General features: G+C 43.6%; 1 protein-coding gene across 1 annotated transcript; it reads left to right on the top strand.

Annotated features, from left to right (window-relative positions):
- The first annotated feature begins 1,716 nt into the window (after positions 1-1,716).
- IL7R (interleukin 7 receptor) lies at positions 1,717-17,001 on the top strand. Its single transcript, XM_009947954.2, has 8 exons — positions 1,717-1,816; positions 7,502-7,640; positions 8,968-9,122; positions 10,763-10,917; positions 11,974-12,151; positions 13,022-13,112; positions 15,005-15,080; positions 16,461-17,001. The coding sequence occupies exons 1-8, from the start codon at positions 1,717-1,719 to the stop codon at positions 16,962-16,964; spliced, it is 1,398 nt and encodes a 465-aa protein (XP_009946256.1). The 3' UTR covers positions 16,965-17,001.
- Positions 17,002-25,561: the final 8,560 nt, after the last annotated feature.

Raw genomic sequence — 25,561 nt, 5'->3', positions numbered from 1 at the left:
AGGTATGGAAGATGTCCATCCTCACTGAGATCTCATGGAAAGGGAGCCATTTCTTCCTATTAAAATAAGACAGGGGAGCCCAGAAACACTCCCTTGGTTACCCACTGCCCCTTGCTCAGGGCAGTAAATGACACTGGAGGACAGCCTCTGATGTCCTGGCAAGAAGGACATTTTTCTAGACACAAGGGCTGAGCTTTCATCATTTTGGTGGGTGGTTTAAATTTTTTCCTTGCAAATGAAAAAGCTGCTATGGCTTCCATATTAAATCTCCTTATTACAGTGTCATCATTTTTCTGTTTGTTGGGGCATTGTTACCAACTTTGCCCTCAGTTTCCTTTATGCCTCTGACATATAGCTTTTTTTCTGCAGCCATGGCTGCACCAGAGCTTGCTCTTCTCTTTCAGGTCTTCAGCTCACTTGTAGTTAGCCACATCAGTCAGCTGTGTACATGGCCCTGCATTACGCTCCAGTGTGCGTTGGTGTATAGAGCCACCGAAAGTATGTGAAGGAAATACTTAACACCTCTCTATTTTCCGCTTTCTGCCTCTGCTTTGTCCAAAGCCTGAAAAAATGTGAGATATATCACTTTGTTCTCAGGAGCTAGGTTTGGCTGGATTAGTCTTTTAAATCACAGCTTTTCTGGGTCAGCGTTGCCTTATGTGGGACTTCATAGAATCACAGAATTCTTTGGGTTGGAAGAGGCCTTTGAAGTTCATCCAGTTCAACCCCTCTGCCATGGGCAGGGACATCTTTAGCTATATCATGTTGCTCAAAGCACTATCCAGGCTGGCCTTGAACACTTCCAGGGAGGGGGCATCCACAATTTCTCTGGGCAACCTGTTCCAGTGCCTCAGCACCCTCACAGACAAGAATTTTTTCCCTACGTCCAGTCTAAATCTACCGTCTTTCCGTTTAAGACTGTTGTCACTTGCCCTGTCACTATAGGCACTGGTGAAAGGTCTTTCTCCATCTTTCTTACAAATGCCCTATATAATTGAAAGACCGCAATAAAGTCTCCCTGGAGCCTTCTCTTCTCCAGGCTGAACAACCCCAACTCTCTCAGCATGCCCTCATAGGGGAGGTGCTCCAGCCCCCTCATTATCTCTGTGGTGCTCCTCTGGACCCACTCCAACAGGTCTCTGTCTTTCTTGTGCTGAGGGCCCCAGAGCTGGACGCAGCACTGCAGGTGGAATCTCACCAGAGCGGAGTAGAGGGGGAGAATCTTGTCCCTCGACCTGCTGGCCAAGCTGCTCTTGATGTCAACACTTAAAGAGTATGTAACAGCAATCACTCTTAGTGTTTCATAAATGGAAGATTTTTCTTCCTTGGACATGTGTGCCTCTGTTGAGAGGAAAGTGGATGAGAGGACTAAACCGTGCTCCCAGGGAAAGCAGCAGCAAAAATCCCACTAACCAAGCCAGGAGCACCACCCATGAAATGTGCTCGCAACCCACTGGACTTGACCAGATTTGGCCCAGTGAGTCAATGGGCCTGATCCAGAAGGTCCTTGGTTTTGAAGTGGGAAGCATGTTTCAAAGTAAAAGCTCTGCAAATATCTTCAAGCTGGCTTCCTGCTCTCTGCGCTAGTCATCCTTGGTGGCATGTTTATATTTCCCCTTGCCTGCGGTCTCTTTATCAGGCAATGGGTTTGTTCTGCGTCTAGTATAAAGTAAGCGAGCACGGGTTTTGCACACACACATACTGCACACATGCAGCATGCTCAGGATGACACAAACGAGTACAGTATTGAGCATTTTCGTCTTGTTTCTTCACACCACTTTTGGGGAAAGTGGTTGCGCCTCAGCAGATGGTGATGGTGAGTCATTTCATTTTTATCTTTCCACTCGTGTATGATCTTGAAAACCTTGAGTTAAGAGCTACAAAAAGCAACTACTGGGTTAAATGTGCTAGTGTTTTAGCCTTCGGTCTCTTTCTTTTAGTGACAGTACCTGAGACAGATGTGGAGCTGGAATACGCCTATTTAATTTAATTTCCAAGTCCTCTATCGTTGTAGTGTCCAAACTCATACGAAATGAATGAGACCATAGCTGTATGGAGAGGGCATACGAGATCAGACCTGTTAATCCTCTCTTGTTGTATTTACTGTTCATGTGAGGAGTTATACCTGGGAGCAGGCAACCACCTCTCTCTTCTGCAGTTCATGGTCACTCTGAGCTGCCATCAGAGAGGGGTGAGGTTCTGGCTTCTCTTGCTCTTGGCATCTTCCTCCAAAGAAAGTGTTTCCATGTACCCCAAACTTAGCCCAAACTGTTCCACTTCAAAAGCCAAACTTTTTCTCCTTTTCTTTAAGCAATTGCATCAGTGTATCTGGGGGATAGTCACAGTCTCCCTCATAGTATGGCTGAAGCAGCAACTCAACCAGGGGGTTCTCACAGCCCATCACTAACAACATGCGTCCTGTATCCAGCAAATAATTATAAATTAATTCAACAGCTTGAATTTGGCTTATTACAGCTTTCATTTTCTTGTTTAGAGAAGTGAAAATTATTTAGCAGCATTGAAATAAAAAATCAAAACATAAAGAACAGAAATAAACCCACTGTTTCAGTCTGATGTCCCTTTTCTCAAAAGGGAGCTGAAAAATTGGATTTACAAATTCAGTCCCAGATCTGTTAAAGTCTTATTTGCCTAATATTAAACAAACAGCAGTGACAGAACTTGTTGCACTGTGCCTGATGCATGTGGGCAGTCACACAGTTCCTGGTAGATTTAGGGCTCCATTGTTTGGGAGCAAAAGAGTTTCTGGGTTTTAGGAAGATAGTGGATGTGTTCCTATGCTATCTGTCTCATAGATAGGCAATCTTATTTTCCCCATGTGTCATGTGTTATAACATGTATGTACATGTATATACATGTATATATGTACATATGTGTACATACATACATACATAGGATGTGCATGATAAGTTTTTTAGAATTTAGACTTTAGAAGAAAACAGGGAGTGGCTCAGAACTGCATCTAACAAGCTTGTTTTTTCTATTTGCCTCTTGTTTATACAATCTGCAGCTGTTTAGAGACAGCTTTGGCAAGCAGCTATAGTGGTGAATGGTCAATGTTAGCGATCTATCACCGCTGTCACAGAAATCTTCAGGGCTTCCCAAAAGAAGACATGACCAGACCTTTCCTAATTTTGTCACTAACTTCCAGCAAACCACAATTTGCGTCGACTTAAAGACAAACAGTTTCAGGAAATCCCCACTAAACAATTAGCAGCTTTTATGATTTCTTTATGAGTCTCATGGGTTTGGCTAACAAATTAAGCAATCCAGGGTAAAACCACCCATGGATGTTTGGCTTTCACTCTTTGCCTTACCTACTCACCCTGTTTCCTGGCAAAGTGCTCCAGCCAACGCAGGCCTAAGCTCACCCCTACTTACGGGCAGAGGACGGAAAAGCTCGTTGCAGCACACGCCTTCATCTCCTCCTCTTTTCTGAGTGACAGATTGCCTCTCAAGTGCTGTCCCCCAGCCTGGCAGAGGTGGTGGAGAACCCCAAAAGCCCTGAGAGAGCTACAAACAGACCTAAGAAGAGGCAGCTGTGGAAGCACAGGAGGGCATGGGTAGGGGGAGCAGGAGGCAGCAGACTGCGGGGTCTCATGGGCAGGACTGGTGGCTTCAGTGGTCCTCCTACCCAGACTTGTATCTTTTGTCCAACCCACATAACAACTGTTGTGATTAATACAAGTTCTGCCTGAATCAGATCAGCACTAGAGAGTTCACATTATGTCTATGGAGACAGTCATTTCATTGACTTTGGAAATTCAGTCACTGATCCTGCAGTGGCTTTGGTTTCACACATTGTTGTTAGTCCCAGTGGCTTCAGAGCTTAAAGCTGAAGCATGTCTATAACTTCTGCTAACACTCTTTTCTTGGTATAGGCTCATGAGATTCCTTCTGTGATTTGAACCATCGTGCTGGGTGTTGTCCAAACCCAAGAAACAACCATTTCTCTGAAGCACTTGCCATGGCTGCAGCCACAAGAGCAGTTTTTCTCTTGCTAGCATCACCCCATATCAAGCCACGCCCTGATTTTTTCAGAGCCAGGTTCAGGGCTCTGCCCAGTCTTGGCTTCTCAAGGAAAAAAATATTATCTTGTAAACTTTTAATTGTATGAAGAGTCCTTAGCAGTGTGAGTCATGTTGGAGTCATCAAAACTATTTACGTAGCAAACATATTCATGTGTGGTGGTTCTGAGGTTAGAGAAGAGTAACTGAGGGTACACGCATATTTATGTCAGACAAAAAAATTACTGTCGGTCCACAGAGGAACCATACCAGAAAAAGGATTTCAGATTGCTTACTTAACACTATTCATGAGGTTTAATTATCATATATTCTATGGTTAGGATGCTATTTCCATGAATAAGGAACCATGTAGTCACAATGTGAAAGTTCAGTGTCAAAGAGGTAAAATCAGCTTTCCCTCCAGCGCGGCACCAAAGGTGTACAATGTTAGTTAAAAATTAAATGACTGTTCGAACTGCAAGACAAAACCTTTTTCTTTATTTTCATTTTGCAGTCAGCCTGATAGACAATGAGTTAAAATTTCTACACTTTTCAGCAAAGTGGTAGCAGACAGCTGAAAAATTTTTTCTGGTATGCCATTTATTAATATGATGACTACCAGTTTTCTGTGTTTAGGCAAAATCTGGTATATGTAGTTTGCGTTTACAGAGAGCATCAAGCAGTCTCTCTCTCTCGTATATAAAGGAAGACCTGTCATCCTAATTTATAGGTTTTAATGTTGTCTTGAGGTAGCTATGAGTATAAATAAGCCAGTCTCCTGGTAGCTGCAAGTAAAGTCTTAGAGAGGCATAAAATGTGACATATCTGTGCATGTGAGCTTTCGGTGTATATTTCTGTATAAAATATGTGGGTTTTCCATTTTATGCAAGTTCATTTCAGCTTACTTGCTATCCCCTGGATTTTGAATATGTGTATATCTATATGCACACACTTTTACCCACAAATAGGTAACTTTCTGTAGTATATCTTTCTGTCCATGTATGTCTGTCCAGATTGCTCAGAGCTGCATTGGTCACCTCTCACCTGTGTGAAACTGCTGCAGGGATTGTTCTGGAGTTGTTCTTGTCTCTGTGTCTCTCTCTTGAATGTGATGGTTAAATAGAGTGGCTTTGTACAGCACCTGCTTTGTACATGTCTGTGCTGCACAGGTTACCCCCTCAAAACAGCAGTGCTGGTGGAAGACTGCATTTCGTTGTCTTTCAGGGAGAGCTGTCCCTTGGGACAGACCCCACCAGAGCTGCGGCGAGAAGGGGAGACCAGTAACTGCTTCTTAGCATTGGTTGCTCATGGAGGCAAATGACCACTAAATCTTAGCTCGGGTGATAGACCTGCCTCTGGGTTCTGGATTAGTCCAGCATCAGATGCTCCCATCCCTCCTGCTGCCCACCATGGGTCCTAGTGTCTGCAGCCCCCTTCCGAGCCCCTACCCTGACTGTTTTCACATTTTTCTCTGCAATCCTGATTGGCTTCTGAATTTCTTCGCTTGCTCAAAACCAGGTACCAGATGCACATCAGCTCCAACGTCAGGAGGAAACACTGGTGATAGTGACCCTGTGGGGTGATGCTCTTTACTAACATTCTAAAGCAATCAAAAACTCCCCTGATTTCTCACTGTTGCCAAACCATTACTATCCTGGGTCTTCAGATGTACTCCCACACTGGACAAGGTCTGGGTCTCCCTGTAGGCTGGCAGGATTGGCCAGGGATCATAAGACATCACTGGCAGGACTATGAATCATGGTATCGAAGTAGATGGTCATCCCTAAGTGATCCAATTCACCTGGGTGACAGCAGAGACAACCATCATTTTCTCTGGGAGGAATTTTCCGTTGGAAATGTTTCCATGGGCATTTCCCTACACTGTTTGTGAGCGTGAGTCATTAATAACCCCAGAGCAGCCAAGGTCTTGCTATGACTGCATTGCAAGGACATGCTTGAGAAGTGGGTAGGAGGGGACCAAGCAGAGGATGGGGACTAGTCCCTGGACACGGGGAAGAGGGTTACATGTCATCACAGCTACCCTTAACCACCAGTAGAAGGAGACAGATGCATTCCTGCCCCGAGGATCCACTCAAGGGTTCATGGCAATAACCCCTTCCCTGTCTGCTCGGCTATGGTGGGTGACATTTCATGAAATGAAGCTGAACTGGCAGTTTCCACTGGAGAAGACTCCTCTCGGAAGCATCAGTTTTTGCTTCACTGACCTCATACCTGCCAAGTGTAGGACTTGAGATATATGCTTTTAGTCAAATCGCAATTGTTTTATTAGTCATTGAAGCAAATTTCCAGGAAGCCACGCATTCTGGCAGAAAGTCTGAGCTTTCCCTCCTGAGCCCAAATTTGTGACATTTCAGAAAATTTGCAGTACAATCAAAATGGGGCTAAATTACCTCATGACACCAAACTACTCTTGCTTTCCTAAAACCACCCAGATAATTTTCTAGTCTTCTCAGGAACCTGGTAACAGGCCAGAACTTCACAGCATGGGCAGGGGCAGAGCCAGGGCAGGAGGACGCTGCTCAGGTGCTCTCAGCCATGGCTGGTGCAGATGCAGCAGTGGCAACTGCCAAGCATGTATCGTCAGCTGTGGTTTTGCTGCTTTGGAGCTACAAGTTGATGGATGTATTTTCAGGCTGACTTGAGCTGAAATTCTCATACAAATAACTCCTGTTGAAATTAGCCCTTGCTCTTGAGTAGACCTTAGCCTTGAGTATCAGCCTCAGACGCCTCTGGCAGTAACTGTGTGGAGTCTATTCCCCAGTGCATGTTTCTGTTGCACTTATTTTCAGGAGTGCTTTTGTCCTTGACTTGGGTATTCTGCTTTTCAACAGGCATCATGAACACGCCTTTCTCCCCTTCACATGCCCAAGAACAGCAGCATTGTGCATTTCCTAAAAGGAAAACCTGTTCGAGAAAGCTCTGAGATAATTTTCAGATGGTGTAGATCCTGCTTTCATCTTGCTATAAAGTTTGTCCATCATTTTTAAAACAAGAATTCACCTGTCCCTGGCTCAAATTTAGGAGGAATTAAACTGCAGAGTGGACAATATCTTTTCTCTGTTTTGCACTGGACACTGGGACATTTTCACAGAGGTTTCAAGGTCGACATCAGAGCCCATGATAAAAAGAAAAGAACAGATATAGGGTGTCTAGTCTGACCAAACCATCTGCAACATTATATCTTTTCACAGTTCACAGACCGATGATGTAGAATGTACCTTGGTGCGTGGTAAATGGATGGGCTTCACTGGCACGCAGGAAAGAAACCTTGAAACGTGCAAGTGTCTTTTAATTTCATTTTGAACAAACTTTCTTTGCTTCTTACAAAATAGGTGGGTTGATCCTCTTCCTTTCAGGCAACCATGTAAAGAAACAACATCCTCCTATACAATGGAGCTGCAAATCAAATACCCTCACAGGTTTCCTTCAGTAACATCCTGCAAACCTCTCCTTAGGGACTTTTGGAGACGACGAACCAGACAATTTTGACATTGATTGCTTCAGCCAGCTGGAATTTAAGGATTTCTATAGCAGCCTGACCTGCAATTTTACTGAGCTGCCTCCTCACAACACTAACTATACCCTGGCCCTATGGTAAGTGCTGTCAGTCCTTTGGTAAACTTCTGGGAAGCAAAATGCTAAGCACCAGTGAGTCATGCTGCCATATGCTGGGAAGCAGGAGCAGCAAAGCTAGACAAAATTCTGTTTCAGAGTCTTTTACCAAGTTTGAGTTCTATATTCAGCAAAAAAAGAAGAGTTTACTGAAAAAGAACATAAGAAAAAAGTCAGCTGCAAGGGTCTGTAAAAGGCACTATAACATCTCCAACAGTCCTGATCTTACCTCTGTTGCTCTGAAACACTTGCAAGTACCAATATAGCCCAGCATGAACTGACATCATTTTTTTCTTTAAATTAAATGTTATATAAACAAAACAAAACCCAGCCTTTATCAAGTGAAAAGTAAAAATATTTTTGAAGAGGCAGATCCTTTCCACAGAATATTCTTTGGCAGAAGGCTGATTTTCCACTGCAGGGAAAATGCCTATGTCTAGGTCAAGAAAAGATGTCAGCCATTGTCTTTGCATACACTAACGTGCAAAAAATATACCAGAACGAATATACAAAACCCAAACAGCTACCAAACATGTCAGTCATCTCCATTTGTCATCGAGGTCTTGAAACTCTTTTCCACCTTTTTTTTTAACCCATGCACCTAGCTGAAGAAGCTCAGATTTTCTTCCTTTAGTGTAATTCTGCTCTTCCCTTTGCCTGTTTTTCCTGAAAGTTCTGCAGCAGCCAGTTAAAGAAGTGGATTTTCTTTTTCATCTTGCTATTATAATCACTGCTTAATTTTTTTCCACCTAGTTTATTAGAATTATTCTGTTTTCATCGGATTTATTCTGGATTTGACTGAAATTTTATGACAGTCCTCTAACACAGGAGTCACACTGATGGAGGAACACACAGATATATTTCCACCTCTGAAACTGTGCTGTATGACTCCTTCATGCCCTGGCTGACTGTTGACCTGGTATTTGCTACCACTTCAGTTAATAAGAAATTTCTCTTTATCTTCAGTGAGCATCCAAACCTATTGCCCTATATTAAAAAATGGCAGCAGTAAGGCCATTTTTAAAGATACAAAGGTTCTTAACACATACGTCTCCAATTTAATAATTGCACTTTTTTTTCTTGGAAAGCTCCAGGACTCTTACTGTGACTCGCATCACTTGATTATTGTTGTGAAAGATCATGAGGATAAACACTGCGAATCTTTTAAACTTCATATTTGTATGCCATTTTTTCTTACTTCATATGGAGTCTCACTTCAGCTAATGTGAAATGAGCGATGAGGATTCATCTCTTACTGTGTTATAGTAAGACTGAAAAGAAATTAACATCATGTCACTTTGGTCAACAGTAACAAAGAAGACAGCAATTATGTGTGCTTAAATATGGAGAAACAGGAAGATGTGTATTTCTTACAATTCACTGATATACTCTCAAATAAAGACATTTGCATGGACTCTGAGATGAAAAGAAGGATCTGCAGGAGTCTGGTTGTAACTGACATTGGTAAGACACTTAACATTTTGAACGTTTTAAAGATATAGGGTTACTGGGGAAAAAAATAGCCCAGTGCAAAGTTTAAGCATCAACCTGGATGACATTGAGGCAGTATAAAATAGTGTTCTAGAAGGGCATGTAGCCTGGATTGGGGTGTTCACAGAGTGTGGTGTTGCCTTTGCTTCAAATCTAAACATGATTGACCTCCATTCAAAACGTTCAGCTGAATTTTGGCATATTGTAACACTCTGCCCATACCTGGACATAAATCGAATCATGCACAAGGGTGAAGCAGCTATTTCTAAGTGTGGATGAACTGTCAAGCAGGACGTTCTGTTCATGTCTTACTAGGAATTGTGCAGTTTTAGGACTGAACACCCCAAGTCCAGCATGAGCTCTGTAGTACAGGGACCGCAAGTTTGGAAGATGTCAGTTTTTTACACCTTGCTTCTTGGTGGAGCCTCTTGTCTGAATAAGGTGCTCAGGCATCCTGCAGTGCAGAAGGGACACTGACAGCCCATGAATAGGCTTGTCAAAGCCACGTTGGGGACCTGCCTGAGCCAAAAATAGGGAACTTGGGGGAACAGGTGCTACTTAGGACTTATCCTCTTGCAATATGGTCTCACTTGAGGGCTGCAGAGAAGCCCATGTAGGGCATCTTTGTTCTGCTCTGGTACCACATTGCTTTGCCTTCCTTTGGCAATAGGCACTGTGACATCCCTCTCTTATGAAACATTTCTGCCCTGGTCCAATAGTTTAATAATAATCTTACATTATCTCCTAGTTTATGGGCCAGCCTGGACCATCTCTGCTGGTCTCTCCTCTAGAATCTCAGGTTCTGAATGGAAGTATTAAGTATTTGGGGGCTTGCAAGGAGTGGAAATAATTTCTGGCTATATGCCTTTTCATTGGAGGAGAGAGGTGTGAGGTCTTTGTTCCTGTGAGAGCTGATGTACTTTGCATGGTGCATTCAGGAAGCCTTGGTGGCACAGGCAAAGGTAACTGCAGATCTCAGTCACATCCAGCTAAGGCACAGCTTGGGGAGAGTCCCAAGGGCTGCATTTTGAACCTGGTGTACTTGCACAAACAATCGTTTGACGCAGTCTCCTGCAGACCAGGTCAGGTGTGGGTTGACAGCCACAGACCCCACTGCTATATCTAACACTGTCATACATTGTCCCTTGCCCTGTTCCACCACTCTGATGGCCACCGGGAGTTGTACTCGTATCCAGTTTGCTCCCCAGTGCCTTCTCCCCAGAGCAGCAATGGGTTTTGCCATGAGGCCTCTGTCTCAGAGCACTAGTTAGAGGGACTGAATTTCAGGTCTTCAAGCAGTGTTGCTGTGGGGGTAGGCATGCTCAACAATTGCATTCCAAGGCTAAACTGTCACATCCCTAGGAAGCGCTGTCCCTACTGGCCGCACTGCTGCTCCAGCAAGTCAAAATCAAGCCCCTCTCAGGGGGTAAGGTGTAAAGATGAGCTGGGGTTCCACATGAGGCTTGCCCAGATCAGGCCAGCCCTCACCTAAGATAGGTCACCCTGCAGGGGTGTATCTTGAAGGGGACTATTTTTTTTACTTTTCAAGACCTGTTTATTTTGTAGTAACTTTATTCTATTCCAGTTACATCCTGGTTTGTTATCACTTACAGTTAAGCCTGAAGTACCATTTGATATAAACGTCACATACCAAAAGGAGGCAAATGAATACCTTATTCATTATAGTACACCACATTCATGGAAGAAATATTTAAAGGACAAATTAATACACCAAATAGCCTATCGGCAGGGAGAAGGTACTTGGAAGGTAAGTCATGACGTACTGGTGAGATTACACTAATTTCCAAAATTAAATGTTATCAGAAATACCAGTATCACGTAAAAGCCTCAAATCTGCATTTCTACAACTCTCCAGCTGAAAACTTGAAAAGGTGCAATATTTAGCATTTGGAAATTTCATCAGCTGAAACAATTCCAGACCGACAGCACCCATGTCTGTTAGACACTTCTCTGGGCTAATAAAGTTTCATTCATTTGGTCTTTGCAAATGTAATGAACCATCCTAAATGTCTGGATGGCTTGCTCTTTGCTATGGTGGTTTTACTCTTACTTTCTGTGCTCATCAGTCAGTAAATCATATGACCTCTTTTCTTATTTAGCAACAGTTTCTGCATGTCCCTTTTTCACCTGAAGCCTCTCTAGGCTTCAGGTGCAGCCCTGCAGCTCTCCCACCCTCAGACCACATTTCAGGCTGCAGCTGCCCATGAACTGGATCTGGTTTGGGCTGCCCAGCTGCTGGGAACTCTCTGTCCCCTGTCACAAAAGCAGCTGTGCAAACACTAGTCCAGATGGGTGGTGTTTGAAAGCCTGGTCTATACCTGGTTTTTACAAAGGGAACACACAGAGCAACTAGAAAAAGAAAGGGATTCAGGCAACAAAACACATTGAAATGAAGAGCAGCAGAGCTGCACTGTGGGATTTCAGCTTCTTTCCTGTAGCTGCTCTTTCAGAAGCTGTCTTTTATGCTGCAAAAATGCATTTTTCCCCCTCTCTCTTTTGAGCCTTCCCAGGGAGGCATATATTTTCCACTGCACTGTTGGCAGTAGCAAAGCAGACTTAATACTTCCAGCTGTTTTCCAAAGAGCTTTTACTCAGCTTTAGTCTCCCTTCTCGATACTGTCTGGACTACCTTGCTGTTAAACTAGACTGACATTGTGAAGACCACCTGTATAATAACCAAAGACACGGAGCAAACAGCACAGTACTGCAGGGATGCACCTGATCTCGCACGTTTCACTGAAACTCAAAAATACTTTTCCTCTGTCTTTTAGAAAAATAACTAGATTTTTTTGTGCATGTTTAGACAATAGAGACACCATATCTTCAGATAAAATTACTGGGGAAGAACCTCGAAAACGATGCATCTTATGAGGTGAAAGTACGTTCGCAGCCCAATGGAGATTATTTTAAGGGCATGTGGAGTGAATGGAGCACTTCCAGGAGCTTCAGGACTGCAAGGGAGCAGCACTCCACAGACAGCTGTAAGAGCAGAAACCACTTTGGTTCACCTGGGAAAAAGCAAACCTTGGGGTCCTCAGGTCCCTGGGCAGCCCTGGTGGCAGCAGTGACGAGAGCATGGGTGGCGGGGGGAAGAGCCTGTGGCCACAGCAGGGTCAGCTCTCACAGGCACTGGGCACGCCAGAGGAGTCAACCCAGAAAGCAGATGTTATCACTGTGTTCTGGAGATGAGTCTCCATATGAAGTTACATCTCACTCAAGGGCACTAAGATCAGATGAAGTGCTGCTGTAAGGGCATGAGGGGGGTCCAAAGGGAGATGAAGGCTGACTCACTCCTGCTTGTTGCCTGTTGGTGTGCAGGGATAAGGACCAGCTTGCACTGAGCATTTTAGGTAAGGCACAAAGAGCACTGAAACACAACCCATTTCAGGGCCCTGGATTTGTGTGCGAATGTCACACACCAATCACAAATAGGATACTGGTTAAAATCCCATCATTGCACTTGTAAACATGAATAATCCTTCTGGTCCTTGGGGTCCCCTCAGTCCCCAGGGGCACCTTGGCATGACATGCGTTAGAAGTCGTTTCAGTACTATTGCAAGGATGCAGCAACGGTGGCTTCAACGCACCGGAGGTGATAGCAGACTTCGAGCTGCTTTAATCCAATTTAGGAACCCAGCTTGAAGCTCAGCCAAGTGCCAATGCTCTGGCAGCCTACCTCTTTCTTCCTTTAGGGAGACAGGAGAAATGCAGACCACTGCACCAGCCCAATGATAGGCAAGTGCAATTCTTGGCATTAATTCCTATTTTTTATCTGAAGAGACACTACTGTTACTGTGGCTTAACAGTGAGACATTTACATGTATTGACTGATACTCTTTATCTTTCTTTAGATAGCAGTGTGGTCGTGGTTATACTGTCCATCCTGGGGTTCATGCTGTCCATTGTCATGATTGTCCTGATTGTAACTTTTTGGGAAAACAGGTAATCTAAGTCTCTTGCTATCAGAAAAAGTGTTGGAAGCCAATCCTGTTCTGACAGGCTTATTGCTTTCCCCGATAGACCTGTGAACTATTCTCTTTCCACCTCTGGACCTCTATATCAAGCCAAAGGCAGGCAAAGAGTAGAAGTGGGCAATACAAGAGTGGGTGTTGGCAGGCAGAAGATGATGCCACTTTGAGCAGACTTCAGTCTTGGGCTCGAAACACTGGGACCTTTGGGGAGCTGAAGTCACCACAAAACACAGAGGTGGTGTCTCACTGGAGGCAAATTTGACTCAAAAGCTTCAAGCAAGATTCAGAAAACAGTGTGACCTGCAGGTTTTGGGAAAGTTCCAAAAGCTGTGGAAACTGCATACCGGGGAGATTGTCTCTTTTCTTTTCATAGGATGAGTCAGCAGGGTGTTTGCTCTGCAGCACTTTCAGATGCAGGAGGGCAGAGCTCTCTGCAACAAGGACTTGATGGTGTCAGCCACCAGCCCAGCCAGGTCCCCAGCCAGCCAGTTATGTAGCAAAACCAGGCTCTACATCCCCCGCTAAAGCAGTCACAGCAGAAGTGGAACTGGAGATACATTCATTACACAGGCAGTCCTTTGTCTGCATTGTGGGTTTTTTTCATATATCGGCTACACAGCAGTAGATAGATAGCTGTAAATATATTTTCAATACGTGGCTATATATGCTTATATAGAATGGATAGTTGACAAATTTAAGAAAATTAACAGATATGTAGATAATCCGATGAAACCAGAATCTGAAGTCCCAAGTTTAACCATAGGAGCTGAAATCCTCACAAGGCAGAAAGCCCAGGGCTGTTCAGTGGCATTCAGAGCAGCCAGTCCATGACATCCAGCTCCACTGACATCCAAAGAGATGGCTGCATGCAAGCTCCTTTTTGGGGACAACACCTGGGCTGTGCTAACTCCTGAATTACACACAGGGATTACCTGGAAATGTCCTAGTTGGCCCCAGACAAACCATGCCAATTTTAATAATTAAACATTTGAGACACTGGACTTATCTGCCAGGGAATGCACCCTGGTGCTGCTTTATTTGCAAGTATAAATCTGGCTTAAGATTTCTAGCTCTTGCTTTTTACTGTTGCTGAGCACCTGCAGTTCTCTAACTTTACTAGAAGTTCTGCTTATGTAAAAAACAGGCTTTTAGATGATGAGACTTTTTAAACCCAGAAATTTCTGGTTTAGAAAGAAAAGGGTCTTATACATGTGTGTATATATACCCACATATGCAGATACATATATTAAAAAAAAAGTATATATTCATATACTTCTATAGCTATATTTATATCACTGCAACATTGAATGTCAGTCGGGCAATATTCCCTAGATGCTTCATAGCTGAGGTTTTCCAGCAACACAAAACTTTACTGATCAAGGCAGTAAAGAAGAGACCTGTGGGACAAGGGTACAATATAGATACCTGAAGCACAAGGTAGCTGGCCAAGGAGTGGGACAATATGCTGTTCTTTGATTTATGTAAATATGCAGAGGCAAATATCAGCAAATTTGCGCTTTAACCAGAGCATCTTTGGTTCCATCATGCAAAACCCTGTTAATACATCTATATGCAAATAAGCTCTTTGCCAGCATAATTTGCTGCTTTTCCAGTACTTGGTGAAGTATCTTCCTTTAGTTGTGACAATTTGTGCACTCAAAAGAACAGTGACTGTTTGATGACCGTTATAACTCCTCTTCTGTCTTTGTTTTATTCTGAGACTTCTCTGTTGTTATTGTGAGTAATGCAAGCCAGACCTAAGGCTTTTTGAAGATTAGTACAAATGATGCCATATGAACCTCTGAGATATCAACATGTCCCTCTTTTACTGTTCTTGAACCCCTTTTGTGTCTACTGTTTCAGGATCAAGCCTGCTGTGTGGCCAAATCTTCCTGACCATAAAAAAACTCTGGAACAACTATGCAAGAAGCCAAGAAATGTATGTACTTCCTTTGTTTTTTTCACCTGAGTATAGACTATAGGGAACGCAACTAACGGTCATGAGACAGTACATGCATTTGCTGCATGAACTGGGACATCTTTCAGAAATGACTCCTACATTTCATATTTGCACTGGTATATTCTAGTCAAATGTATGGAAACAACAGACAATTCAACTAGTGCCTGAGCTTTGACTTGTGCAAAGTAACTACATAGGTCTGGAAAACTTGATATATGAAGAAAGGTTGAAGGAATTGAGTTTGTTTATAGAAAAGAGGAAGCTCGGGGTGGGGACTAGTAATCATAACCTTACAATACATAAAGCTTAGCTAGAGACATAGTGGAGGTGCTTATACCACAAGGTTGCATGGTGACAGGACCAGAGGCAACAGACACAGGTTGCTTCAGGGCAAACTTCAGCTGCATATAAGAAACAAATCTTTCTTCATGAGAACGATTAAACATTGTGTAGGTTGCCCAGAGAAAAGCTAGGTTCTTCTTTGCTCAAAATGTCCAAGTCTTGGCTTGACAGGACTCTGGATAACCTAATCCAGGTCCTGTTTCTAGCAGAAGATTGGACCATTCGGACTCCAGAGGTCCTTTCCAAACAAGATACTTCGGTGATTTTGTGAAACTGTGGTCATGGGGCTGGATGGGTGCCCTTTGCAAACATCCCTGGTGATGCCTGTGTACCCTTACACAAACAGAAGAATTGCTTATAAAACAGGAAGTACATGAACTGCTCTGCTAGACAACAGCGAGATTGTCAAATGTTACAAATCGTAAAGTGTGGGATTAATCCGTCACCTTAAAACTATGCGTCTAGTGCATTTTTTCACTAGGAAACTCATCAGCACTATTCTCTGCAGCTAGTATATTATTAGCATGTTCTTAAGTTAATAAACGTTCTAAGATGACTCTCCCACCCCCTCGTGCTCCCCAGTGCAGGGATTCCTAATGTGTTTCAGGAAGTTGTGGCAAACTTTTACTTCTCTCACTGCTAATTAGGAAGGTAAAACTGAAAGGAACCACCTGGGCTGGCACACTCATTCCTGTGAAAAGGCTGGCGTGCAATAGATGCATGGCTCAGAAAAATCTCTGAAACACCAGGTCCCACCACATTGCGTAGAGCATAAAACGCTTTCCAATGGTGCTGCCTGCAGGAGGCCACTGCATAGATTCCGGTTAATATGGAAAAGGATTTTAAGCCACGTGATAGTTTGTTCTCCGCTAACCTACCGTTCAGCCTGCTCAGGGTTACTTTCAGAGTTAAAGAAATAATAAATACTCTTCTAAAATCAAATGAATTTTCAAAGTACTTTTTCTCTTACGCTAATACCCACTGTTAACTGACCATGCTGTTCCCTTTACCACACAGAATTTTGATATAAGCTTTAACCCAGAGAGTTTTGGTTATGTTCATATCCATAAAGTGGATGGCATTCGAGCAAAAGCTGAACTGGAAAGTTTTCTGCAGCCGTCAACTGCTCCAGAGACTAACCTTCCAGAAAAAATTAGAAGTAGATCAGACTTGAAGATGATCCCTGCGATGACAGACAAAAACAACCTAAACCTGTCTGTGACTTATGGAGGAATCTGGCCAGCTGAAGCCCTGCATAGACTCCTGAGCACCAGCCAGTTTGCAGTCACCGAAGGAAACTGCAGCTCCAGCACATACGAGGTGTGCCACAGCAACAGGGTGACCTTGTGTGATGACAGTTTCAACCGTTCCTCTGCTCCTTCCCTGGATCCCTCTGGCCAGCCTAGCCCAGAGCCCCTAAATGCTGACACCGTATCCCAGATGCTGCCTATCAGTGAAATGAGGTCGCCAAACAATGACGAAGCCTATGTCACAATGTCTAGCTTCTACAAAATTCAGTAAATGTTACAGGAATGACAGCATATCATTTTTTCTCTAACACAAGCAGGACACTGAAGCTTTCTGTTTTGTTCTGCATCCTGTGAGTTTCCACCTCTGTAACACACCCTGCTCGCAGTGCAATGCTATACCTGCAAGGAAGGTGTTTCTCCCACGTTTCAGTGATAAGTGGCCTATCCTCAGCTCTCAGCATGCCTGTAGCAATCTCCACTGCTGCAGAAATTAAATTTAATTCAACCTGACTTTAATCTTCAGATCTGATTAATCAGGAGCAATGACACTGCAGTCCTAGCTGAGGATCACAGCATGTCTCCTAAAAGATAATGAACTCTTCTGTTAACCTCTTGGTTGCAGAATTAAGCTCTTATTAATGCCTGAGCAAGAAATACAGCAACAAATTCAAGTTAAATAGAATGCAATCTCTTTTAAACAGCGGTAGGTCAAGAGTAACTCCTCTGCAGTCAGCAGAAGTCCACGAGTTTGCAAAACGTCAGTAAATGAGAGTTGCTATAAAGCATTAGTTGCCTGGGGCTTTGGGAGCTTGATCACCTCAAAGGAAGTTTGCTGAGACCCCAGGAAAAAGGGCACATGCACTCACTTTAGGAAGATGTTTTCTCAGACTGATTTTTTTTGAGAGGGGGATTAAAACAAAGCAAAACGCTACATGCCACTACTTTTTGCTGTTGGTAAAGATCTGCCCGAGAGCAAATTTTAGGATCCACAGGTACTTCTGCTAGTGCTATATATTAATGACCTTCAGTATTTCACGTACTAGCAATGTTTAGCTAAGAAAAAAAAAACAAAATCAATGAAAAGCAACATCTCCTCTCTTCCTATAAACTGAATTGGGGCTGCGAAAGGCGTGATGCTGTCTTTGTCTGCAGCTCTTGTGCAAGCATTGGTGCAGCATGTAACTACTTTCCAGGACAGAAGGGCTGAGCAGACCATATTTGTTTACTAGCATTATTTCCAACGGCTGTGACTGCATGAGAATACTTCGAATGTGGCCAGGCAATGTTCTCATCTAACACCTGAGGTAGGAAGACAGATGGAGCATCATGGATCCTGCCAGTGATCAGAAGGTCTATATTTTTTTTAAAGTACCTTATAAATTGCCTGGGGATAGCTTTCTCTTTTTTGTCTTTTTTGTTTGTTTTTTTGTGTGTGGTTTGTTTTTTTTTTTTAACATCGACAGCACCCTGCTCCTTCCCAGTCACCTTTCTCTGGACTCTGTACCCAGCTCTAAGGGATTCCTCATGTGCTGCCACGCAGAGATGGCTAAGTCACTTCACAGTCCCTCTGGGATGCTGCGCACTGTGGAGCACACGCTTGGAGATAAAGCTGCTACATCCACATGGTTGCATGACAGCCAAGCAGTGTGGTCATGGGAAATCCAAGCTGCTTTGCTGCGCTCTGGGATTAGGGTTCACCTGACTGTGCAGTCTCAGTTCCTCTAGCTGCTTGAAATGCTCCTTTACTGAAACGTATTCACATTCCCGGAGTCTAAGAGTAAAAAGAGTGCTTTCTCATCCTCAGATCTGCTCAAATTTTTTCTTACTGTTAATAATCACCGAGATGTTGCTATATTTGATGCAGTCTGCTGGAGAAAAACAGCACTCCCAGGACAGCACTCCACCTCTTCCACCTCCAACTGACACCAGAGAAACCTTCAAACAGGGACAACCTTATAGTTCCTGTGTGCAAAGGGGCCAAAGATTTAGCTCCAGGCATTCCAATTACATTGAACAGAATGTTTTTTTACTGCTGTTTCTTGCCAAATGAAACAATTATTAGCGCAGTAGAAAAAGATGAAAGCCCTGGACATTCATTTGTTTTATAATGCTTGTATGTCTTTTTAAAAAGAGCTTCTGGTAATGCTCATACTGTGCTGGCTTGCACAGTGTGATTGTAGATGCAGACAGACTGTGCTGGAAAGATACCCTCCTCCAGTAGCACAGTGATAAACAAGAAAGGCATAGAGGAAGAAGCAGAAGTGCTTCAGAAAAATCCTGTACAGTGTCTGCTATGCTTATTTCAAAATCACACAGACATTTTTAAGGATTAAAGGGGACATCACAAATGTTTATTTGCACTATTTAACCAGTAAGGTACCTAAGTTTGGCTTTCTGTTTGTCCAGAAAGGTATACTGCTCTTTAATACGGGAAAAGTAGTAGAAACCTGACGTTTGCTCTTTAATACAGGAAAAGTAGTAGAAACCTGATTGTTTATTTACTTTAATTATTCTGAAATAGTTACATTATTCCTATGTAGTACTCATTTTTGCATAGCTGCTAATTTTTAAACATTCATCCTATTTTCTGTCTTATTATCTTATTTAATTAAACAACATGTAACCTTGTTTTTATAACGTTTTTACTGTATTAAAAGGACATGTCTATTTGCATGGCCTGTTTGTGCTGCTTTGATTCAGTCTTCTAATACACATCTATCAGGATAAGATTTATTTTGCCCTCACCGAAATTAGGATACCTCCAGGGGCTCTACCTAGCTTCAGGCACGATAAACCCCAAATAAATCCAGACAGCTCAGAGGCCTGAAAGCACTGCAGGATAACAGCAAGCATCACCATCCCTTCATTGTCACCACCTTGTGAGCCAGGGAAGCCTCTCTGCTATGCCAGTTCCTATGTTTTGGACTGGGCATGCCTTTGTTCATCCTGACTCTATTTGCCATCCAGCCCTTGTTACCCAGAAAAGAGCTCTGGGAATCAGGCAGGTGAAGCTGATCTCCTGACAATGGCTTGTACTGCTCAAGTGAGTCAGAAGCTTTGCCCAAGCACCTCTGTGCAGCTGTGAGTCCACACCATGACCACCAGAAAAGATAAAAAACCCTCAGGCTTGCAGCAGCATAGGTACATGTGCAGTAAGGCAAAGTCCTGCATAGGCTGTGTCCTCAGAAACACTACTTCATTGATACACTGCTGAATGCTGACAGATATGTTACCAGTAGAAAACAAAGCAGCCTTTTGCTAGTTATGTTCACCGCAATGTAGCTTTTCTTAGTGGAGAATACAGGCTAACTCATGCCCGACATGGGTGTTACTTCATTCCAGACGGGCACCTGAGCGTATGATGAAGCCTATCCAGAAGATTGTCTTTCCAGGAGAGCAGTGGTGAGCACAGCCAAATCGAGGGGTACTAAAGGTTAGCATTTAGGTTTCTAAAGGACCTTGGGTCCCAGGAAAGGCCATGAAAACTGGCCAACCAAAAAACACATCCAACTACTACCAAGTCAATGCCAACAATTGGGTTGTTACAGTGGTGTTCAGTCAGGATGAAATTTAATAAGCACTAAGCTCCTTCAAGATAATTCTGTTTGGCGATTAGGCTGCTCTGAAGCATTCAGAGGCTAGCAGTCTCATTCAGCTTTGACAATCTGACCTGAATCAGGGGCAGTAAATCTTTCAGAACAATTGGTCCCTGATTATTTTTCCAGGCGCTGAGAGCTAATATTCGAGCAGTCTTAGTATCAGCATCCTTGAACATCATGTGTGATTTTTATAGACAACAACATAAATTTGATGGATGTATAGAGATATAAAAACTTTCAGCTTTCTTTCGGAAAAAAAGAAATCCAAATATGCACCAAAACAAGAAGCAGCAGAAGTACTTCTGGTCCATGGTCAGATTTACACAAGTAGTATATATATGAAGACAGAGACACAGCTATGTCTTGACAACACTTCACGGGGTCAGGTCCAAGTGTTCTACAAGACAGAGTTTCCCCTGTTGCTGTTCACAAATTCCCATCTGCCTCAGCATCTGCACAGGGATATAGCTCAGCTTTCACGTACTCCATATACTACCTTTACTTCAGCATAACTCTCCTCCTCCACACTTTGTGCTTCCTGTGCTCATACTCAGCTGCACACACATAAAGAGCTTGGTGACCCTGGTTTCTATGTAGCTGCTTTATGGCACCGTGCCTGGAGCTGCCTGCTCCTCTCACCATACATTATCCTCAGGCTCCACCACATCTTCTGCACTCATGGTACAATATAGCTGCTTTCCTGTTTCCATTTCTCCCCTCATCTATGTGCAGCTCATTCGCACTGTGCAGACATCTCCTAGCAGCACACAAACTTTAATGCATGAAATAAAATATGTCTTTTGTCAGTTATAACACTGAGTCACAGTCTGATTTTAATGATGCTGAAAAATGTTAATTACCTCCCAAGGCGATAGCTGTCCCCTGCTGAATTTATTAGTTTGTTTACCAAACTCCTTCTCTTGTGCATGTTAGTTAGACAGGCTGATAAAACACACAAAAATGCTATGTGTGTCAGTGGGGTGGTAGAAGACCACCTGAGCATGGATCTGTTTCTGCCAGGGTGAAGGGATGGTTAAATACATGTGAGGTGCAGTGAAGTCTGGGCCATGAAATAAATGGTGAAGGGGTAGCCTGGCCACTGCTGCAGCAGGGACACGTGGCTGAATTTGGGGTGGGTTTGGGCAGGCACAAGCTGACCATGAAGCCATCCCTTCTGGCAGCAAGGGATCTGGTGATGCTGGCAGGGTATTTGTGTAGGGCATTTCTGCAGGGCAGGAGTTCAGCCCCTTCCAGGCTTCTTAGCAAAAGTGTTTATTGACTTGAAGGCCTATATTCATACAGCAATATTGCAGAGCTGCAGCCCTGGGGGGAATATCAGTAGGTTTTTAGTCAATATGCTTCTGGCTCAAGCTTGCTACCATTTTGGTTGTGGGTTTCTGAAGCTATCCTTTAAAACCAGCTAAAATGTAACACACAGGAGACTTACCATCTCTGTGAAGAATTATTTCACTTTCAAACAGTTCCTTATTACTGTGATCATGAAGCCTCCCAAATTAACACTCCTGTATGTAACAGGATATTGGCAAAACAAATCTAACGTACAGACGCTCGTGAAAACAACTGAGGATGCCAGGACATGCAATTGCTCATTCTTACCGACTATCCCATCCTTTTACTCACTCAGCAGCTCTAGATTTCAGTAAGACTGGCTATTCCTCGACTTTTAAGCGCCACCTGTTGAAACGTGAATCCACATGTCAGAGCCCAGCACTGGAACACTTGTGTCATCAAATCATGCAGCTCTGAAAACGTTGCTCAGACGGGAACTTGGGAAAAGTCTAACCCACAACAAACTAAACAGTCTTTCACTTCTTTATAGTCTCTGGTCCCAAAGAGGTTGGGGCAAATGAAAGCAGAAGTCAGAGTTTCCAGGATTTCTTCATCATTAAAATGAAGTAGGCATCACTGTCCACGGAAGCACTAACTCTAGAGTAGTAGTTCAAAAATTCATCTTTTGTAACCTAAGTATGAGAAAAACAGTGTTCACAATGTGCAATGGCTGTATACTGTGGCCCAAAGCAAGACGTTTACATAACACATCACCATACTTTGCAAATAATTCCTTTGCATCTTCCAGAGAAATCTGATTTTTAGGTCATACTGTCCTAAACTGACATTAGGATGTGTGGCTTCAGCAAGCCCTCACACAGCATTTGGTCTAATGACACTAGGCCAATGGATTGAACTTCTGCGTTGGGAGACAGGGCTGTTGCTATGTCCTTGAAAAATGAATATAAGAAAAGTTATTCCAGTTATTGGTAAATATTGCCTGCATAACTTAGATGTCACAGTGAAATTAGATTAGTCCAACATCAGCAGCATTACCAAATTAGTATAAAAAGACCCAAAGGTTAGTCAAGCAATAAAAAATGAGAAACAAAGCAGAAATGCATTGGTGGAAATGTCTAAAGGACTAAATCTATGCCACAAATTCAGAGCTCCTCCAAAGCAATCTGCTAATTTTTTTCCAGAAAATATACATAAGCTAAAAAACAAACAAAAAAACCCAACAAAACAAAACAAAACAGTAAACTTTGAATGCTAAAGTATCAGTTGAAAGTAAAAAAAAAAAAAATAAATAAAATGCACCTTTTGGCAAAAATACCATGTGTTCAATGAAAAATGAACAAATTTATCTCTAGAAAATAAACACTGCTCACATTTTACCACAATCTCTGCTTTTGCTCAGAAAACCAGGCTTGAGTTAACTTTCACAAAACATTGTACTTTCTCTCTTTCTCATTTTTCCTGCTTGCCAAGATGTTCAACAAAGTCTGGATCCCAATCCCATTCTTCAGCTGCAGCTCCTGTTGAGATCAACAGCAACGTTGTAAGCTGGAAGGAAGCCTCGGTCCAGGTTTTGGCAGAGACAGGCCTGCCATACCTGGGGTCAGCTGCAAACCAGCAAGCTGAAGCCTTTGCATCCTGCAGTGCTCATGCCTCCTGCAGCCTCTGTTGGTGTGAGAGATGAAGAAGTGCTAGAGCTGAAACCAATGCTTGCTTTGAAATCACGGAGACTTCGAACTCAGTTGGGGCAAACCAATAGGGCCAGGGGCCATTTCAAATACTGAGGCTATGTCAGCCAACTGAGGACTTGGTGTTAAGTACAGCCCACTATGAAACCTGCTTTCTGCTCACCTCCTCCTCCTGAGCTGGCTGTGAGGAAGGATTTCTAGAGAAAAAGGACGGGCTATAATCATAATGAAAGTCATAGGAAGTGGGCAACTGCCAATAGCGGCACATTGCTCTTGGCATTATCTGTTTTACTAGGGAAAGCTGAGTGTGCTGCTGTTGCTGCTGGGAGCTGGGAGGCCAAAATAATGAAAATTGCCAGGCTCACTCCTTCTGCCAGCCAGTGACAATGGAGGCCGCGAGCCCAGCTCTGGTTTGGCAGAGCTCTGCTCTGCCCATGTGGCTGCAGAGGTTTGAGGCAGCACCGTGTAAAAGCTGTTACATAGAGGCAAGTCAGCTTCTATACTGCAAAGTGTGCAGGTGGTTGGTTTCATCTGCAAAAACCTCAGCTGCTTCCATCTGCCACCACCAAGACAGCTTTGTGCCAGGAGACCAACAAAATGAATCAGATCACTGAATGAATATATCTTGTGGTCTAATTTCAAGAATATATGCCACTGAGTGGGGCTTGCACTAGAACTGAGTTGCTTGAATGAGAAATTTATGCTGCAGGAGAAAGTTTGAGCCAAAAACCAATCCTGGACCATATCAAGCCAAAAATTTCCCCTCCAGGACAAAACCACACAGCCACAAAAAGCACACAAGGGGCAAAACCAAAATGCAGTAAGTGATGCTGCAGGAGTGCTGCCTTTCCCTGAGGAACAGACCAGAGGGAGAAGCTGTCTCCTGCCTCTCTGCCCCCATGCCTTGTGATCTTTTTGGGGTGGGGGTCAGTCATAGACATGCTCTGATATCTCAGGTAGAGGTAGGGAGTGAGGGAAGAGTTTTGGGGGAGGTATAAGGGAGGCTTTTCCCTCTATGAGGGATAATAGGGGTCCACTAGCACTTTCAGACTCTGGTCCTGGCTTCCTGGAGTGGATGGTAGACCTCAGCGCTGATAAGGAGCTGTGCCACAGGGCAGGCTGGAACTCAAGGTGCAGGCAAAACCTTCACCTGTGGTAGCGGCCCACAGCCCTGCAGACTCAGATGTTCCTATGGTTTGTGTCATCCTGTTTAGTGTCTGTTGCACAATCAGAAAGAAGAAATAGTGCCTCGAACATGAAGCACCGACCAAGATCTGACAATCATGATGCCAGCGCCAGATATGATCGCGTGCATTGCCACCTATCTCCCAGTATCTGCTGTGTGCTCTGTGCAACCACAGACTGGCAGGACAGCATGCATCATCATCTATCTCCAGCATCTTCTGGTCTGTAACCAGCACGCAGCAGCCTGCAGCTGAACACGGGCACTTGAGCTTCATTTTTGGCTCTCCCAGATTGCAACGCAGCAGCCCCAGCAGACATGGACAAGGCAGTGCTAAAGGGCAGCTCTGGCCACCCACTGTTAGTCCTGATATTCCTTCATCTCTGGCTCAAATCCCTTTAATTTGCCTTTAACCTCTGCAAAGTGCTTCCACTGAACCTCAGGGGTGAGTGCAAAAGATGTTGTTACGGCTGCATGACTCCTAGTAGAGATTTTCCTACCTAGCAGTCAATGCAATGTCTCTGTTTCATGAATTTGCATGCATATTCATTAAATGATATTTCTTACAGCACAGATTCCAATTTGTGTTCTATGACATCTGACTACAAGTGAAAAATCACATGTTATTCTTTCCCAGATTATTTCTTTTAACTGAAAGCACTATACCTTTTCTGCAGTCACCAGTTTTCACTCAGATTGCTCCAGGAGAAACTCTTTTCCCACAGAAGTGAAAAGAAACATTGCCAACAACTTCAAAGGAATCTGAAACCAGCCCTTGGAAGCATGCTCCATATAAATTTTGAAATTACTACCTTGTGAAAAATGTCCTCCTGATGCTAAGAAATGTACCCAGTGAGAAAAGAGGTCTGCACTCAGGCAGACCCACAGAGCCAGGAGCCGCTCTGAGGGCACTGGGGGTGCATCAGCTGTAGCTTGTACCTGCAGAGTGGGTGCTGAGCCCTCCCACCAGGATGACAGAGTTAGAGCTCTCTCAGCTCATGTCCTTCGAGTCCCCACACAAAACCCCATTTGTCAAGCTCAGTGCAGAAATCTTAACCTGGAGTACTGAGCTTTCCCCTGCCATCACAGG

This window comes from Leptosomus discolor, chromosome Z (genome assembly GCF_034619465.1).
Source record: "Leptosomus discolor isolate bLepDis1 chromosome Z, bLepDis1.hap2, whole genome shotgun sequence".
Taxonomy (NCBI): domain Eukaryota; kingdom Metazoa; phylum Chordata; class Aves; order Leptosomiformes; family Leptosomidae; genus Leptosomus; species Leptosomus discolor.
This window is presented reverse-complemented; position numbering and strand designations above follow the sequence as displayed.